The sequence below is a fragment of the Aegilops tauschii genome, chromosome 1, assembly GCF_002575655.3.
Source record: "Aegilops tauschii subsp. strangulata cultivar AL8/78 chromosome 1, Aet v6.0, whole genome shotgun sequence".
In the NCBI taxonomy this organism is placed as follows: Eukaryota; Viridiplantae; Streptophyta; class Magnoliopsida; order Poales; family Poaceae; genus Aegilops; species Aegilops tauschii.
Window position 1 is genome coordinate 312,237,562 of NC_053035.3, and position 19,174 is coordinate 312,256,735.

At 50.5% G+C, this 19,174-nt stretch overlaps 1 protein-coding gene across 1 annotated transcript; it reads right to left on the reverse strand.

The window, feature by feature from the left end:
* Positions 1–15,232: 15,232 nt before the first annotated feature.
* Positions 15,233–16,858, reverse strand: LOC109783225 (expansin-B6). The gene is made up of 3 exons (XM_020341825.4): positions 16,421–16,858; positions 16,214–16,323; positions 15,233–16,094 (listed from the first exon to the last, which is right to left on the reverse strand). Exons 1-3 carry the CDS (start codon positions 16,611–16,613, stop codon positions 15,585–15,587), a joined length of 813 nt encoding a protein of 270 aa, XP_020197414.1. The 5' UTR covers positions 16,614–16,858; the 3' UTR covers positions 15,233–15,584.
* Positions 16,859–19,174: the final 2,316 nt, after the last annotated feature.

Below are 19,174 nucleotides of genomic sequence, written 5' to 3' on the forward strand. Positions count from 1 at the left end.
CAGAATTCCAGCTGCCGGCATTCTCCCTCCTTATGTAAACCTTGTAAAATAAGAGAGAATAGGCATAAGTATTGTGACATAATGTGTAATAACAGCCCATAATGCAATAAATATTGATATAAAAGCATGATGCAAAATGGACGTATCAGTCATGCACCCTTGAAGAGTGGTCTATTTTTGTTGAATCTCGATAGTAGTGATACACATATTCATAATATTGAAGCCAAAAGATGCAGAGTTAATAATGATAGTGCAACTTATTTGTGGCACTGCCGTTTAGGTCATATTGGTGTAAAGCGCATGAAGAAACTCCATTCTGATGGACTTTTGGAACCACTTGATTATGAATCACTTAGTACTTGCGAACCGTGCCTCATGGGAAAGATGACTAAAACGCCGTTCTCCTGAACTATGGAGCGAGCAATAGATTTGTTGGAAATCATACATACAGATGTATGTGGTCCGATGAATGTTGAGGCTCGCGGCGGGTATCGTTATTTTCTCACCTTCAGAGATGATTTAAGCAGATATGGGTATATCTACTTAATGAAACATAAGTCCGAAACATTTGAAAAGTTCAAAGAATGTCAGAGTGAAGTTGAAAATCATCGTAACAAGACAATAAAGTTTCTACGATCTGATCGTGGAGGAGAATATTTGAGTTACGAGTTTGGTCTTCATTTGAAACAATGAGGAATAGTTTCGCAACTCACGCCACCCGGAACACCACAGCGTAATGGTGTGTCCAACCGTCGTAATCGTATTTACTAGATATGGTGCGATCTATGATGTCTCTTACTGATTTACTGCTATCATTTTGGGGTTATGCTTTAGAGATGGCTGCATTCACGTTAAATAGGGCACCATCGAAATCCGTTGAGGCGACGCCTTATGAACTGTGGTTTGGCAGGAAACCAAAGTTGTCATTTCTTAAAGTTTGGGGCTGCGATGCTTATGTGAAAAAGCTTCAACCTGATAAGCTTGAACCCAAATCGGAGAAATGTGTCTTCATAGGATACCCAAAGGAAACTGTTGGGTACACCTTCTATCACAGATCTGAAGGCAAGACTTTTGTTGCTAAATTTGGATCCTTTCTAGAGAAGGAGTTTCTCTCGAAAGAAGTGAGTGGGAGGAAAGTAGAATTTGATGAGGTAACTGTACCTGCTCCCTTATTGGAAAGTAGTTCATCACAGAAACCGGTTCCTGTGACACCTACACCAATTAGTGAGGAAGTTAATGACGATGATCATGAAACTTCAGATCAAGTTGTTACTGAACCTCGTAGGTCAACCAGAGTAAGATCCGCACCAAAGTGGTACGGTAATCCTATTCTGGAGGTTATGTTACTAGACCATGACGAACCTACGAACTATGAAGAAGCGATGGTGAGCCCAGATTCCGCAAAATGGCTTGAGGCCATGAAATCTGAGATGGGATCCATGTATGAGAACAAAGTGTGGACTTTGGTTGACTTGCCCGATGATCGGCAAGCCATTGAGAATAAATGGATCTTCAAGAAGAAGACTGACGCTGACGGTAATGTTACTGTCTATAAAGCTCGACTTGTTGCAAAAGGTTTTCGGCAAGTTCAAGGGATTGACTACGATGAGACTTTCTCACCCATAGCGATGCGTAAGTCTGTCCGAATCATGTTAGCAATTGCCGCATTTTATGATTATGAAATTTGGCAAATGGATGTCAAAACTGCATTCCTGAATGGTTTTCCGGAAGAAGAGTTGTATATGATGCAGCCGGAAGGTTTTGTCGATCCAAAGGGAGCTAACAAAGTGTGAAAGCTCCAGCGATCCATTTATGGACTAGTGCAAGCCTCTCGGAGTTGGAATAAACGCTTTGATAGTGTGATCAAAGCATATGGTTTTATACAGACTTTTGGAGAAGCCTGTATTTACAAGAAAGTGAGTGGGAGCTCTGTAGCATTTCTGATATTATATGTGGATGACATATTGCTGATTGGAAATGATATAGAATTTCTGGATAGCATAAAGGGATACTTGAATAAGAGTTTTTCAATGAAGGACCTCGGTGAAGCTGCTTATATATTGGGCATCAAGATCTATAGAGATAGATCAAGACGCTTAATTGGACTTTCACAAAGCACATACCTTGACAAAGTTTTGAAGAAGTTCAAAATGGATCAAGCAAAGAAAGGGTTCTTGCATGTGTTACAAGGTGTGAAGTTGAGTAAGACTCAATGCCCGACCACTGCAGAAGATAGAGAGAAGATGAAAGATGTTCCCTATGCTTCAGCCATAGGCTCTATCATGTGTGCAATGCTGTGTACCAGATGTGTGCCTTGCTATAAGTTTAGCAGGGAGGTACCAAAGTAATCCAGGAGTGGATCACTGGACAGCGGTCAAGAACATCCTGAAATACCTGAAAAGGACTAAGGATATGTTTCTCGTTTATGGAGGTGACAAAGAGCTAGTCGTAAATGGTTACGTCGATGCAAGCTTTGACACTGATCCGGACGATTCTAAATCGCAAACCGGATACATGTTTACATTGAATGTTGGAGCTGTCAGTTGGTGCAGTTCTAAACAAAGCGTTGTAGCGGGATCTACGTGTGAAGCGGAGTACATAGCTGCTTTGGAAGCAGCAAATGAAGGAGTCTGGATGAAGGAGTTCATATCTGATCTAGGTGTCATACCTAGTGCATCGGGTCCAATGAAAATCTTTTGTGACAATACTAGTGCAATTGCCTTGGGAAAGGAATCCAGATTTCACAAGAGAACCAAGCACATCAAGAGACGCTTCAACTCCATCCGGGATCAAGTCCAGGTGGGAGACATAGAAATTTGCAAGATACATACGGATCTGAATATTGCAGACCCATTGACTAAGCCTCTTCCACGAGAAAAACATGATCAGCACCAAGGCTCCATGGGTGTTAGAATCATTACAGTGTAATCTAGATTATTGACTCTAGTGCAAGTGGGAGACTGAAGGAAATATACCCTAGAGGCAATAATAAAGTTATTATTTATTTCCTTATATCATGATAAATGTTTATTATTCATGCTAGAATTGCATTAACCAGGAACATAATACTTGTGTGAATACATAGACAAACAGAGTGTCACTAGTATGCCTCTACTTGACTAGCTCGTTGATCAAAGATGGTTATGTTTCGTAGCCATTGACATGAGTAGTCATTTGATTAACGGGATCACATCATTAGGAGAATGATGTGATTGACTTGACCCATTCCCTTAGCTTAGCACTCGATCGTTTAGTATTCTGCTATTGCTTTCTTCATGACTTATACATGTTCCTATGACTATGAGATTATGCAACTCCCGTTTACCAGAGGAACACTTTGTGTGCTACCAAACGTCACAACGTAACTGGGTGATTATAAAGGTGCTCTACATGTGTCTCCGAAGGTACTTGTTGGGTTGGCGTATTTCGAGATTAGGATTTGTCACTCCGATTGTCGGAGAGGTATCTCTGGGCCCACTCGGTAATGCACATCACTATAAGCCTTGCAAGCATTGCAACTGTTGAGTTAGTTGCGGGATGATGTATTACGGAACGAGTAAAGAGACTTGCCGGTAACGAGATTGAACTAGGTATTGAGATACCGACGATCGAATCTCGGGCAAGTAACATACCGATGACAAAGGGAACAACGTATGTTGTTATGCGATTTGACCGATAAAGATCTTCGTAGAATATGTGGGAGCCAATATGAGCATCGAGGTTCCGCTATTGGTTATTGATCGGAGACATGTCTCGGTCATGTCTACATAGTTCTCGAACCCGTAGGGTCCGCACGCTTAAAGTTCGATGACTGTTATATTATGAGTTTATGTGTTTTGATGTACCGAAGGTAGTTCGGAGTCCCGGATATGATCACGGACATGACGAGGAGTCTCGAAATGGTCGAGACATGAAGATTGATATATTGGACGACTATATTCGGACACCGGAATGGTTCCGAGGGTTATCGGATATATATCGGAGTCCCGGGGGTTACCGGAACCCCCCCCCTGGGAAGCTATTGGGCCTTATGGGCCTTAGTGGAAAGGAGAGAGGGAGGCCAGGAGGTGGCGCGCGGCCCCCCTTGCCCCAATCCGAATTGGGAAAGGGAAGGGGGCGGCGGCCCCCCTTCTCCTTCCTTCTCTCCACCTCCTCCTTCCCCCTTCTCCTAGTTGGAATAGGAAAGGGGGGGGGCAAAACCTACTTGGAGTAGGATTGCCCCCCTTGGGCGCGCCTCCTCCCCTTGGCCGGCCCCTCCTCCCCCCCTTTATATACGGAGGAGGGGGCACCCCATAGACACAACAATTGATCTCTTGGATCTTTTAGCCGTGTGCGGTGCCCCCCTCCACCATAGTCCACCTCGATAATATCATAGCGGTGCTTAGGCGAAGCCCTGCGTCGGTAGAACATCATCATCGTCACCACGCCGTCGTGCTGACGGAACTCTCCCTCAAAGCTCGACTGGATCGGAGTTCGAGGGACGTCATCGAGCTGAACGTGTCCTGAACTCGAAGGTGCCGTGTGTTTGGTACTTGATCGGTCGGATCGTGAAGACGTACGACTACATCAACCGCGTTGTGCTAACGCTTCCGCTTTCGGTCTGTGAGGGTACGTGGACACACTCTCCCCTCTCGTTGCTATCCATCACCATGATCTTGCGTGTGCGTAGATTTTTTTTTGAAATTACTACGTTCCCCAACAGTTCTTGCTTTTATTGCATGGTGTGAAATCGAGTAAGACTCAAAGCCCGACCACGGCAGAAAATAGAAAGAGAATGAAAGTCATTCCCTATGCCTCAGCCATAGGTTCTATAAAAGTATGCCATGCTGTGTACCAGATCTATTGTATACCCTACACTGAGTTTGGCAAGGGAGTACACTAGTGATCTAGGAGTAGATCACTGGACAACAGTCAAAATTATCCTTAGTGGAATAAGGATATGTTTCTCGATTATGGAGGTGACAAAAGGTTCGTCGTAAAGGGTTACGTCGATGCAAGTTTTGACACTGATCCATATGACTCTGAGTCTCAATCTGGATACATATTGAAAGTGGGAGACATTAGCTAGAGTAGCTCCATGCAGAGCATTGTTGACATAGAAATTTGCAAAATACACACGGATCTAAATATGGCAGACCCATTGACTAAACTTCTCTCACAAGCAAAACATGATGACACCTTAGTACTGTTTGGGTGTTAATCACATGGCGATGTGAACTAAGATTATTGACTCTAGTAAACCCTTTGAGTGTTAATCACATGGTGATATGAACTATTGGTGTTAAATCACATGGCGATGTGAACTAGATTATTGACTCTAGTGCAAGTGGGAGACTGGAAGAAATATGCCCTAGAGGCAATAATAAAGTTATTATTTATTTCCTTATTTCATGATAAATGTTTATTATTCATGCTAGAATTGTATTAACCGGAAACTTAGTACATGTGTGAATACATAGACAAACAGAGTGTCACTAGTATGCCTCTACTTGACTAGCTCGTTGAATCAAAGATGGTTAAGTTTCCTAACCATAGACATGAGTTGTCATTTGATTAACGGGATCACATCATTAGAGAATGATGTGATTGACTTGACCCATTCCGTTAGCTTAGCACTTGATCGTTTAGTATGTTGCTATTGCTTTCTTCATGACTTATACATGTTCCTATGACTATGGGATTATGCAACTCCCAAATACCGGAGGAACACTTTGTGTGCTATCAAACGTCACAACATAACTGGGTGATTATAAAGATGCTCTACAGGTGTCTCCTATGGTGTTTGTTGAGTTGGCATAGATCGAGATTAGGATTTGTCACTCCGTGTATCGGAGAGGTATCTATGGGCCCTCTCGGTAATGCACATCACTATAAGCCTTGCAAGCAATGTGATTAATGAGTTAGTTGCGGGATGATGCATTACAGAACGAGTAAAGAGACTTGCCGGTAACGAGACTGGACTAGGTATTGAGATACCGACGATCGAATCTCGGGCAAGTAACATACCAATGACAAAGGGAACAACGTATGTTGTTATGCGGTTTGACCGATAAAGATCTTCGTGGAATATGTAGGAACCAATATGAGCATCTAGGTTCCGCTATTGGTTATTGACCGGAGATGATTCTCGGTCATGTCTACATAGTTCTCGAACCCGTAAGGTCCGCACGCTTAACGTTCTGTGACGATTTATATTATGAGTTATGTGATTTGATGACCGAAGTTTGTTCGGAGTCCCGGATGAGATCAGGGACCTGACGAGGAGTCTCGAAATGGTCGAGACGTAAAGATCAATATATTGGAAGGCTATATTCGGAAATCGGAAAGGTTCCGAGTGATTCGGGTATATTTCGGAGTACCGGAGAGTTACGAGAATTCGTATTGGGCCTTAATGGGCCATACGGGAAAGGAGAGAAAGGTCTCAAGGGTGGTCGCGCCCCTTCCCCATGGACTGGTCCGAATTGGACTAGGAAAAGGGGGCGCCCCCTTCCTTCCTTCTCCTTCTCCCTTCCCTTTTTCCTATTCCATGTGGGAGGTGGAATCCTACTAGGACTAGGGAGTCCTAGTAGGACTCCACACTTTGGGCGCGCCCTATGAGGGCCGGCCTCCTCCTCCCTCCATCCTTTATATACGTGGCTAGGGGCACCCCATAGACACACAAGTTGATCATTAATTTCTTAGCCGTGTGCGGTGCCCCCCTCCACCATAATCCACCTCGGTCATATCGTTGCAATGCTTAGGCGAAGCCCTGCGCCGATAGCTTCATCATCACTGTCATCACGCCATCGTGCTGACGAAACTCTCCCTCGACACTCTGCTGGATCGTGAGTTCATGGGACGTCACCGAGCCGAACGTGTGCAGATCGCGGAGGTGCCGTACTTTCGGTACTAGGATCGGTCGATCGTGAAGACGTATGACTACATCAACCGCGTTGTCTTAATGCTTCCGCTTACGGTCTACGAGGGTACGTGGACAACACTCTCCCCTCTCGTTGCTATGCATCACCATGATCTTGCGCGTGCGTAGGAATTTTTTTGAAATTACTACGTTCCCCAACAATTTGAACTTGTGAGAAGTATGGGCTTCCTTGTGCGCTCGTGTCCCCTGCAGCAGCAGCGGCTAGAACGTCTTGGTGGCGGCAGCAGATGTGACTCCCACATCCCCAGAGGCGGTGGGGGCGGTTACCCAGTGGTTCCTTCACATTTTCACATCGATTAATAGCCTTCGCCTCAGCAGAAGTGAGGAAACCAGGAACCTATGTCAAAATATGGCAATTGCCCATAAGTAACATGGTGAAGTAAAGAATTCCCTAAAAAATGGTGAAGTAAAGAAAATTTAATCACGCTATCATGTCAATTTAGGAACCTTCTACTACTCATTACTTATCACATTGCATGTCATCATAGAATATTTCCTCTTTTCAGAAAAGGCTGCTTGGCAGGAGGACTATTAGGTCATACGGCATTTGCTAACTACTATTTACTCCAGAAGTGCATGCTAAATATTTCATACAAGCTGATTCTCTCCTAGAAGCTGGGCAAAAGTGTCATTTTGTAAATCATAATCCCTTCAAGTCAGCAAGTGCAGAGAATTACCGGCACTCCGGCGGTGTCCCCTGAGAAGGAGTTGTTGGTCCTCGGCTCCTTGTCGCCATGCCGAGTGGAGGCTGGTTGTGGTGGTTTTTCTTGGGTGAGATAGGATCGTGATCAGGAGGTCGAGGTGATGGGCGTGTCAATGTGTGCGAATACCCGATTAGTTTCCTAATAAAATTTGATCGTGTTTAGTTTCCTAATAAAACACGATCATGATTAGTTTCCTAATAAAACACGATCGTGATTAGCTTCCTATGAAGACGCGATCGTGATTAGTTTTCTAAGAAGACGCGATCATGATTATAGTTTCCTAATTGGTCGGACGTGGAGTTTCATATGGTGAAGCATGGTCAGTCAATGTAAATTGTTAAGTGCACACAGAGAATGGATTAGGTTAAGGCTAGCCGTTAGATTAAGTTTAGTGGGCTTAATCATGCGGTCATAATGAATCTGTATACGTTTTGCGGGAAGCACGTAAGAAAGTTCTTGTTTGATTGTTTAATAGTAGTGGAGGTTCCTAAGAAGACGTGATCATGATTATAGTTTCCTAATTGATCGGACGTGGAGTTTCATATGGTGAAGCATGGTCAGTCAATGTAAATTGTTAAGTGCACACAGAGAATGGATTAGGTTAAGGCTAGCCGTTAGATTAAGTTTAGTGGGCTTAATCATGCGGTCATAATGAATCCGTGTACGTTTTGCGGGGAGCACGTAAGAAAGTTCTTGTTTGATTGTTTAATAGTAGTGGAGATTAGCAGCACCTAACCGGGTACGGGTATGTGAACAGTTTGAAACCCGATGTGTGGGTATGGGTACGGGTTTGTGCGAAAAATATCGAGACAAGTATGGATTTGGACGGCCATTATCCACACTAGAACCTGGCGGGTGCCATTGTCAACTGGCACTAATGGTCGCATTTACTGGATTTACTTCAGAGCTTTCGGCGACGTGCGTTTAGTGGAAGAAGATGTTGTCGTTGGCTACAAAGATGTCTAGGACGTCGTCAATTTAAAGATATTGTGTCGACCCATTATCTTGAAGGTGCTAATATAGGTAGGGTGCATGATGCTAGCACCCGAGTTGGCTGTGCAAAGTGCGTACATATGTGTTCGCTTGTTGTACCCCGACGTTTCTACGAGCATCTACAACCGCCACATGCATATCCGGTCCCTCAAACACCCGCGGACGCACCCGGGCGCCTTCGCGGGCACTAACCGGGCACTTCTCAAATCCTGTTGTCCACATCCGTATATCTTATATCCGGTACCTTATATCCATAAAGCATGCAATGTAGATAAAAACAACGTAGATCATCACACAAACATAGAATCAGAAATAGAAATGCACATTCCAATCACTAAAAGATCACCGAGGATGTCCAAAAGATCGCCAAAGTTTACATAATTCACATAAACGACGGACAAATTTAAATTAGATTATTAAAAGATTGAAATTGAAGATGGAGATGGCGGAGCTTCACCACTTCCTCGCCGGTCGTTTGCCCTTCCGGTCGCCGGCGCATCTATAGGTGTCGACGGCTGGTGGCGGATCATCCGAGTCGTCGGATGAGGAGCCGTGGTCGTCGTCGTCGGAGGTGTCAGAGAGGATGATGAGCCCTTTCAACAGCCGGACCTCCCTGTCCTGCTGCCGCTTGAGCTTCGCGAGCCAAGCCGCCTCCATCGCCTCGCGCTCGGACTGCTCAATGGCAATCCGGAGCGCCTTGGCGTTCTTCAAGCGGACCCGCCGCACGTCCGTCTCCGCGGTTGTAAGCGACCGGCGGTAGACCCATTCGAGGAGCCGCACGTCCTCGTCGGGCTCCGCCTGGCGGCGGCGCACGGACTGCTCCGCCTCCTTCCTCTCCCTTTCCTCTTCCGCTCGCAGCGGATGGCGCGCGCCTCTGATTTCGGCGAGCGCGTCCAGGCCGGCGGGGTGGTCACAAGCACCCACCGCTGCCCACGTGGGGGAGCAGCAGCCGACAGGGGCAGGGGACGACGTAGGGGAGGCGCGGATTACGCAGGCTGCCTGTCAGAACCGCGCACGGGCTGGGAGGGGCCATAGTCGGCGTCTGAACTACGCCGGCGGGGAAGTTGCGTCTGCGGCGACGCTGCAGATCCGGAGCTGCCCCCGATCTCCACCTTGAACCGCTCCAAGGCGATGCGGTGGGCAAGCTCATAGTCCGGCCGGAGCGGCTGTCGGAGCTTGACATCGCGCCGGATTTGATTGGAATCTACGGGGAAGGAGAGTGTGAGAGCTAGGGTTTCAGAGCGATGAGTTGGATGTGGTTGTTTATGAGACAGCCGTGGGGTCGATGGTGGGCTGGGCTTGTCAGGCGGACGCGACCGGACATGCCCGGGCCACCCCATATCCGCTCCATATTTAGGCTGGATATGAGGGTGCCAGTCAGTTCGGCCGTTTGAGACCCGTTTGAGGCGTCTGCCTAGATTGAAAAATCGTGACCGGCTAGTGACCGGACGAGCCCGTCCGAACATTTAAAACCGGTTTGAGACGCCGGCTGTACATGCTCTAACGAGGGAATGCCACCGTGGACACAATCATCAGCGACATTTCCATGGCAAACGCCCCTTCCGTTCATACCCCAGCCGCCCCCTACAAACCACAGAGCCACGGCGGAGCACTGAGCAAAGCGCTTATCCAGTGGCAACATGGCATGGCATGGCATGGCAGGGCAGGGCACATCGTCGTCATAGGCGCCCGCGCGGCGCGGGCCAGGCGGCACGCAGTCCACCCGCGGCTCACATGGAACCGATCGAGCGGCGACAGCGAGCCACAGAAGGAACGAGAGCGAGAGCCCCCGATGGTTACCCGGTCGCTGTTGGGCCGCTCGCCGGGCCAGCAGACCGCGCGCACCTGCCGCAGCCCCCGGCCGTGCCGGTAGTTAGTTAGTGGTCCCTGGCCGAATGGCTTCGCCCGCGGAACAAGCTCCGTCTCTGTCTCTTCAATCTGGCCGTATCTAGCAGTGCATCTATTCATTCTATCCCCACGACACCCGCCGCTGCACTGGATTGGACGCCCCACCCGTCGGGCGCGCCCGTGCTCTTGCTCCTGCTCCACGACCACGCCCATCGCTGCTGACCCCAGATGTTTGGGAGTTAACGGATCGTAGTCTCGAGTTGGGCCTCTCATTATTGGCCCGAGCCTGCATCAGTGAGTAGCAACGAACGGATTATGGAGCGGGACGAAGCAAAAGGCATGCAGGCATGGTCCGCAGCCCTCGCACATGGGGGTTGCCTGGTTCGCTGATTGCTGTGTCGCCGCTTTCGTCTCTGATTAAGTGCGAGTTTTGCTGGACTTTTCTCATCTCTTCCAAAGCACAAAATTAAGCACAGCTTCACATAAGTGCGTGCGTGTCGCTTTCCTTTGCTCCCCAGGTCAAAGTGGCATCTCCCTTTTCCCGCAAAGAAGATACGCATCTCCGTTCCGCAACAGCGAACTGTTGTGACCCCGAGGTGAAATCTCCGAGCAAGCACAGACACTCGCGGCCGACGTGCGTGTATCGTGTTCCTGCACTCTAACAAACAATCAGTACCCGTGATATCTGTATGGAGAAAGGACGTGACGGCCATTCCTTCCTTGGGGTAATCCACGATCCCCGATCGTACTTATTAACCTTGACCACACGGCCATGCCATGCCACGTGAACTTGTGTGCAGATGCAAACTCGCATGTTCGCTTGCTTAAGCCTATAAGCAACGCCAACATGCGCATCCGTGTCTCGTCGTCGACCACCGCACCCTCAACTTCAGGTTAACTGCTCGTCCGGAAAAAGAAAACAACATCACCTTCATTGCACTGCACGCATTCAAGTCGAATTGTTGCGAGTGGACGTACTACGAGCGAGCCGCAATCCTGGCTCACCGAATCAACGAGCGTGCGTGCACGTCCACGCCTTCCTCACCGACGGTGCACAATAGTTTGCCCGGCCGGCGTTGCGCACATGCACCCCAGTGGGCGGGCATGGGTGAGAGTCAGCTCTCAGATAGCGGGTGCGTGCGCGCCACGAGGTACTCATTTTTGAGATGGGCATCGCGGCCACTGGGTCCTGAAGATCTGCTGCAACAGCGCCATTTCGCGTGCCAAGTAGCTAGCCGAACAATGTTATGCTAGCAGTAACAAAAAGTAGTAGGAGGAGAATCCGCGCACAAGTTGGGCACCTCACATGCGCCGCAGCCATCGGCGTCCAACTTCTCGCCCTGCACATGCGCCCGGCCCATCATGAGTCGGACTCGGTTACCTTTTGTCCCTTTCACTGGCGAAGTGTTTGGATAAACCAGGACGGCGTCGCGTTCTGATAGGCCAGTGCATGTGCCTTTTTTGCCTCAGTATCTTCCGGAAAATAAAAGTGAAATTTTGCCGATCAAGCAGACTGCTATGTGCTGAATATCGGTTGGATGTGCCCTCCAAGGTCCGTGTATACCAGCCTGATATGTCCAGACATCGGGTATCCTCTCCTTGGAGCTTGGACTAGGCCACGCTGAGCTCCAAAGAGATAAGAAGATATGTACGACTTCCTCGCAAAAAAAAAAAGATATGTACGACTTCCTTGGGTAGTTTTCAGCACAAATGTATGACCATCTTCATAGCTATATGAGTCTATGAGTCCATGGAATTGAGGAAGGCATCGCAATTTCCTCCGTTTTCAGCACAGAGCCAGAGACCCGTCCTCGATCATCGCTTAACGCTACTCCTAGCTACGTCAACAAGACAAGTTCAGGACAAGACAGAGCTAAACAAGACAAGTTCTTCAGCATATATCACGGCACGCATTCATTAACACCTAGTGCAGTCGTCTCTTGACTCTGTTCCGCGCGCCGCACACCTGCAGTGAATCTACGTACCTTAATTGCAGTCACTCCCTGAGATCAGTGAGGGTGTAAACGCCAGTAATTACGGCGAGAATCTAGCAGGTGTAGTACGTCTGAAGGTAGTGTTATTATTTTAGAAAAGTCTGAAGGTAGTGTTGGACTGAATATTAGGACATCTTCAACGGCGGCCCGCAAATTTTCTCCCGCATCCATCCGTGGACAGAGAGACTAGTCCACAAATATAGATGCGGGAGTACGCCTTCCAACTATGGCCATACATATTTTGACAAAAGGTCGAATCAACCGGATGAAATTCATGCAAGCCGGACGAATTTTGATATAAACACTGTGGATTTCATTAGAAATAGTATAATTTGTACATAAAACCTTAAACTAAAAGCCTAAACTGCCCTATACTTCACGATGACTTCGTACGCCATGCCGGACTGGCCGGCGGCTCCTCCTCCGTCATCGTCGCCCGCTCCGTCGTCGGAGTCAGAGTCGTCGGGTTTCGGCAGCAGAGGTGGCAGTGTCGTGGTAGGGCTTCCCGGTAGCCGCCTGACCCTCCTGGATGATCCTCTCCGCTTTCTCCTGCGCCGTGCGCAGGGCTAAGGATCCAGTAAGTCCAACACTGATTTGGGCCGCGGCCACCAACGATATAGGCGGGGGAGAGGCTGGCAGGCCTTGGAGGAGGCGACATTGGCAGCGGCGATCTCGGTGTGAGACCACTCCTCATCGTACTTGGCCATCTCCCCGTCGAGGCGGCGGAGACGGTGTTTGCTGGTCTCCGCCGTCTTCACGGAGCGGTCCAGAGCCCATGCGTACGCCAGCTCCGGGTCTGCCGCTATGTGTGGCGGGCTGGCGACGGGACGTCGGAGTCAGCGTACTCCGCCCGTCGTGCTGCGTTGCGCCTGTCTCGCCAGCGCCGCTCTCTGTTGTCGTACTCATGCGCTGTTATGGCGCTCTAGGACGACGAAGAGCTGCCGCTGCCACCACCGTTGAGATAGTGCCGAAGGCGACCGCGTGTTTTGGCGATCGCATTGGGCACGCGCGGCGGCGAGCGGCGCTCCGCCTTGACGCGCCGGGGCGGAGAGAGACGCTCCTCCTTCACACGTCGGGGTGGCGGAGAGAGCCGGTCCTCCTTGACGCGCCGGGGCGGCGAAGAGAGCCACTCCTCCTTCACGCACCGGGGCGGCGAAGGGAGCCGCTCCTCCTTCACGCGCATTAGCGGTGGCGAGATGCGCTCTTCCTACACGCGACGGAGTGTGCAGAGGGGATGGTGACTCCGGCTTCACGAGGAGGAGCGTCCTCGGTGGCGGAGCTAGGCCGTTGAGGTGGAGCACGGAGCGATGGAGCATCAGCTCCATCCGCTCCTTGTACTCCGCGTCGGTGGTGGCGTACACCTGGCCCACCGCCGCCGGAGTTGGTTCCTCCGAAAGCTGCGTTCGCATTGAAGCGACGGCTCCCGAGAGGTCGCGTCAGTCAGCGTCACCCTCCCTCCCTCCGTTCACATCGCGGCATCAATGCCGGCCGTTGCGTGCTCTGGACTGGCATGAATGTAGCGCGGTAAACGGCGCGTGCATCAGAAGAAAAGCGTTGGAGGGGCGGTGGGAAGTTTTGGTGGGGCAGAACGGTCAGAAGCGGGCGTGGGAGTGGTCCGGACTCCTGTAAAGCCCTCCACATTTGTCTTCGGTTTACGGGAGAAAACACCTCCGGACCGTGCCGCGCACAGATATAAAGCCATGTTGGATGGTTTCCGCGGTCCGGACAACGCGGTCCGCTTGCATGCGAGAGGTTTGTGCCTTGAGCGGCCATGTTGCCAACTTTCTCATAAAAGGGAGAAATCACCGTTGAACATCTGCAGCATACTCTACTCCATGTCGCAAAAAGAGCACTCCTACACAGCTAAGACTGACGGTTATACTGATAAGCTTTAAACGTTTGTTGGCTGCACTAATCACTGACTCAAAAATAATTAAGTAAGCTCGCTTTGGTGCCCGTGATGATTATGCTGATACTTTTTCTGGATGGGCAGATCAGAGAATGAAAACTAATTGAGCCTTTTGCGCACCCTTTGCTCCGACTGATGGCTGGCACTGTTCTGAAAAGCTATCGTACCGTTTATCACAATATCAGCTGAATATCCGCTTGTACTGTAGGAGTACAAAAGTAGCAAACAACTCCGAGCCGCCTGACCCCTACATGAGTGCATCGCTTGGAGTCCATGAATGGAGCCATGGAGGCAAAACCTCAATCTTGGAGCCGGCTCATCCGTTATACGCGGATTTGATAGAACGTACTCCCTCCGTTCCATAGTATAAGACGTTTTTTTGCAAGCAATGAAGAGAGTAGTATAACTTGGATGTGTCATTGTAAAAATGCAAGCACGAGAGCTGGAGACAACGGCTCACTCGCTCTTCAATGTCGATGCTCGGTGCGGATTTGGAATATGGTGAATGATTGTGTTGGATGGCATAATGTCGACCCCCTTTCTTGGCGCAACCATAACTCCATTCTTTAATGGTGGGAGGCGGTCTCTCACCGAAACGAGCGCAATGTTAGGGTCTTTCGGCATATATCAACAAATGCCTACAATTATCTTCTCCCAACATCAAGAAAAAAGCAGCCCTTTAGGTCAAAGCCTTAGCAAATCGCGTTAGAATTGTAATTCTAGGAGAGTAACTCATTCGTTTGGGCTACGGGCGGGCTCTTTATATACACACACTCTTTCTTCTACTTAATGAAATGGCAAAGCTTTTGCTTTGTTTCAAAACAAAAAAAGCGGGAGCTGATAAGAAGAGACTTAGAAAAATAAGTAGTAGAAAAAACTGTACGTATATAATTTATAACTTGGATTTGGTTACACACCGGTAGTGTCATCTCATGTATGGTGCTCTACACAGAGTCAGTGGGCGGGAGAGCACATGCAAACTATGCCTCCAGCATTTCCCACACATGCTCAAGACGCTAGACGACGACGACCCCACATATGACACCAGACAGACGGCATCTCGAGCTCCTTGATCCCACGCAAAATACAAAAGATAAAATAAGGCAAATGATTTCGATCGGCCGAGCGATTAATCGTAGCCAGCAGAGGGGCCAGAGCGCATGCATGCATGATGCAGGCGCACGTGGCCGCCCATGGGCCGGTCGGGGCGTCGCCGATCAGCTGAACTGGACGAAGGAGCGGTAGTCGGTGTTGGGCCTCCAGTTGGCCGGGATGACATTGTTGGCCACCAGCTTCTTGCCGGAGTCGCTGGTGATGCGCATGGAGAAGGGCCCCTGGAGGCGGTGGTTGGAGTCCATCCGCCAGATGGAGCCCCAGGACTCGCGCATCGGCGTCCACGACCCGGAGTTGGCCTCCTTCATGTCCACCTGGATCACGTCGCCGTCCATGTCCTCGTACTCGATCAGCACCGCCAGGTACACCGCGTTGGAGCCGTCCACCACGTGGAAGTTGATCTTGAGGCCCGGGAAGTTGCAGGGCACCCTCCGGAACTGGATGTCGATGATGCCCGAGTGGCGGAGCTTCTCGTTGAGCCCCGACTTGGCCAGCGCGCCGAAGGCCGTGCCGCTCAGGTCGAAGTGGTACTGCGCCACCGGGTAGTAGTTCATGTCCGTGATCATCACCGTCTCGATTTTGCCGGAGCAGGATTTGTCGCCGCTGCACCGTATCTGAAAGCACAAAGCAAGGTGGTCAACCAAGCTGATAACTGTGTGTAGTGCAGTGTACTATGTTCAATTTTTCACCAAGGTCCAGGAAAAAGATGTAATCTCATCTTCTATAGACGTACCTGGTAGCAGGAGCCGCAGCCCTTGCCGTCCTTGAACAGGGGCTGGTTGCCGCAGGAGGTCATGGAGGAGAAGGGGTACTGGTTCACGTGCTTGAAGCCGCACGCGCCGCCTGCATGTACACCACACGGATGAACCAAATTGAGCAACGACATTAGAACAGAGAGCATCGCTGCATCAAGCATGCATCCACACGGGCAGGCACGTACCGTTGTCGTCGGGCCCGGCGCCGTTGGGCGCTCCGTACCAGGTCGCTCTGGCCGGAAGCCACGCGGAGCTGTAAGAAACGGCGGAGGCGTTGAGGTCCGCCGCCCCCGGCTGCTCAGCGGCGGCGCAAGAGACATACGCGGCAGCAAGCACGGCGGCGAGCGCGAAGGCCTTGACCGAGAGTAGCCCAGCCATCTTTAGCTAAGCTGCTAGAGCCTTGTCAGGGTTGCCACTGGTGGTAGTAGTAGTAGTGGTGCTCTGCTGTGGACTCTGGTCTGTGTCTTGATGGTCCAAGGGGAGGACCTTTGCCGGACTATTTATAGGCAGGCAAAACGGCCGCGGGGCGGGCGGGCGATTGGACCGGCGTCGTCACCCTCACCCACCATCCATCGGCAACGGCCGTTGCACTGCACCGAAGGAGCTGTGGCTCACCGGTCGTATGCTCACATGGGGTTGGGAGGAAATCATGGGGGATTGGAGGCTTCGGTTCACGAGCATCGCTATTATAAAATCGCATCTCGGCCGCTATGCCATGTTACGTTGGTATGGACAGGTGCGTACCGGCCAATGATTTACCCAAAAATAATCTCTTGGGGGTGTTGATGATTTCGATTGAGATGGGCAACTCGATGTGGATTAGCTGAGAACGCGGTTGTTGATCCCAGCACATGCGGTGGGAAACCACGGGAACGACCCACCATCGCCCCCGCCAGCGCCAGGTCGATCACAATACTACACGGAAACTAGCTAGTCTCGGAATCAATGAAACTATGGAGGCAATCATCGTATCCGGCATTTCTAGAGTGATAATTCATCGTCGCATCGATTGATCCTCTGGGTGGCTGCAAGTCTGCAACTGCAACAACAAAATACATGGGCACGCAACGATACAGTTACCGCCGTCTCGAAATCATTTTCTCTTCTCTAGTCCTATAAAAATCACAGTTGGTGATGATGATGTATCTGTCATATGTCGTTTTTGACCGTCTAATCTGGATCCTACGGATAGGAGGCAACCCCACTTCACATTTGCAAACAAACCCCTCATTCTTTTCGTCCATCTTCATCCCGTCTCACCTTAGCCAATCAGCCAAGCAATCGATCCGTCTGGAAAAAAAAATGAAACCGTAGTGTTAGCGGTGCGCCTCCCTGTCACCTTCGACAAGCGGAACAACTACCACACTGAGCTCATCGACTTCGACGTCGCCCACATCAGCCTCTCGTACAACGCCATTGTCGGGTACCGTGCCCTCGCCAAGTTCATGGCGGCAACCCACCATGGCTACGACGTCCTCAAGATGCCAGGGTGCAGCGGCGTCATCATGGTCGCCTGCGGCAGCCGAGAACTCTGATGACGAAGGTGGCGTCTTGCCTCCCGAAGCCACTCCCGCGAAGAAGAAGCAGCTTCTCCCCGAGAATCGTCCGGAGACCAATAAGCCCGCTGGCATCGCCTCTCCGCGCCCGCTGCCGGGGCGCCTCTCCCTCCCGCATAGGAAAGCGCGCCTAGCACCTCCTTCAGGATGGGCTCGGGGGCTTTCGTCTGGAGAGCCTCTGACCCGACCAGCGCGATGAGGGAGGTGTTCGGGCACCACTTGGAGGCGTGCTTCGGTACGCGCCCCCGTGAGCAAGGAGCACGGCGCGAGGCGCCAGGGGCACGAGAATTCATCACCAAGGCGAGCGAGGAGCTTCAGGAGGCGCAAGCCATGCGCGGCGAGCGTCCCCCGTACGGCCCGCCAATGCAGTTGCTGCCCCCGACGTGGGTGGCGAGCTGCGCGTCTGCATCAACATCCCGTGCCTCAACGGGGCCGCTTCGCAGGAACTCTTCTGGCCGTCGCACGTTGGCCGGAGTGGGGGCTACCCCTGCAACTACGTTAGCATGCCGTTTGGCCTGCTGAACATGGGTGCCTTGTACTAGCGCCTGGCGCAGCGTACCATGGCGTCTCACGAGGCCAGGCGCTCGGCGGCCGCGTCTTAGGAGGTCCCGGAACCTCGTGAGCCCCCCAGGCCTCCGGAGCCGCCCGACTCATGAGGAGCAATCTCCATGGCACGCCTCTTCAGCTACCTCAACGCTTCTACAACACCGGTGTCGGGTGACTTTTTGGTTTGTTCAGTTGAGGGCGCCCCTCGGGCTGCATTATCCTCAGACTGCGAGGGTACGTCCCTACAGTCATGTCATTTAGTTCATGTACCTTGAACCAGTTACGGTTTCATAAGCTTCGGTGGCTGTTAACCCTGTGGCTGATGTATGTCACTTCTGGAGTCGCCTCTGCTGGCTTAGCGCGTTGCCAACTCTCCCCTTGAACGTCCCATGAGAGGGGGCTACCGGCATGGCGCCTGTGCTCGGGCCCGTCCCTGCAGCGCTGAAAAACCTAAGAGACTGAGCTCTGGCTCGCAGGCCGGCCCCGTGCACGTCACCTCACCAAGCCCTTAGTGCCTTCGTCTTTCTCACGGAACTATCATGAGCAAATCAGCAAGCGTGCATCGCCTCTCGTACTTCGTAATTGGCTAACACGCAGGAAACTCAGGAGATAGGCGCTTGTGCGGCCTTAACGAACCTTGCCGCCTCAGGAATACCCACCTTGATCAGTGATACGTCTCCAACGTATCTATAATTTTTGATTGTTCCATGCTATTATATTATCAATCTTGGATGTTTTATATGCATTTATATGCTATTTTATATGATTTTTGGGACTAACCTATTAACCTAGAGCCCAGTGCCAGTTTCTATTTTTTCCTTGTTTTTGAGTTTTACA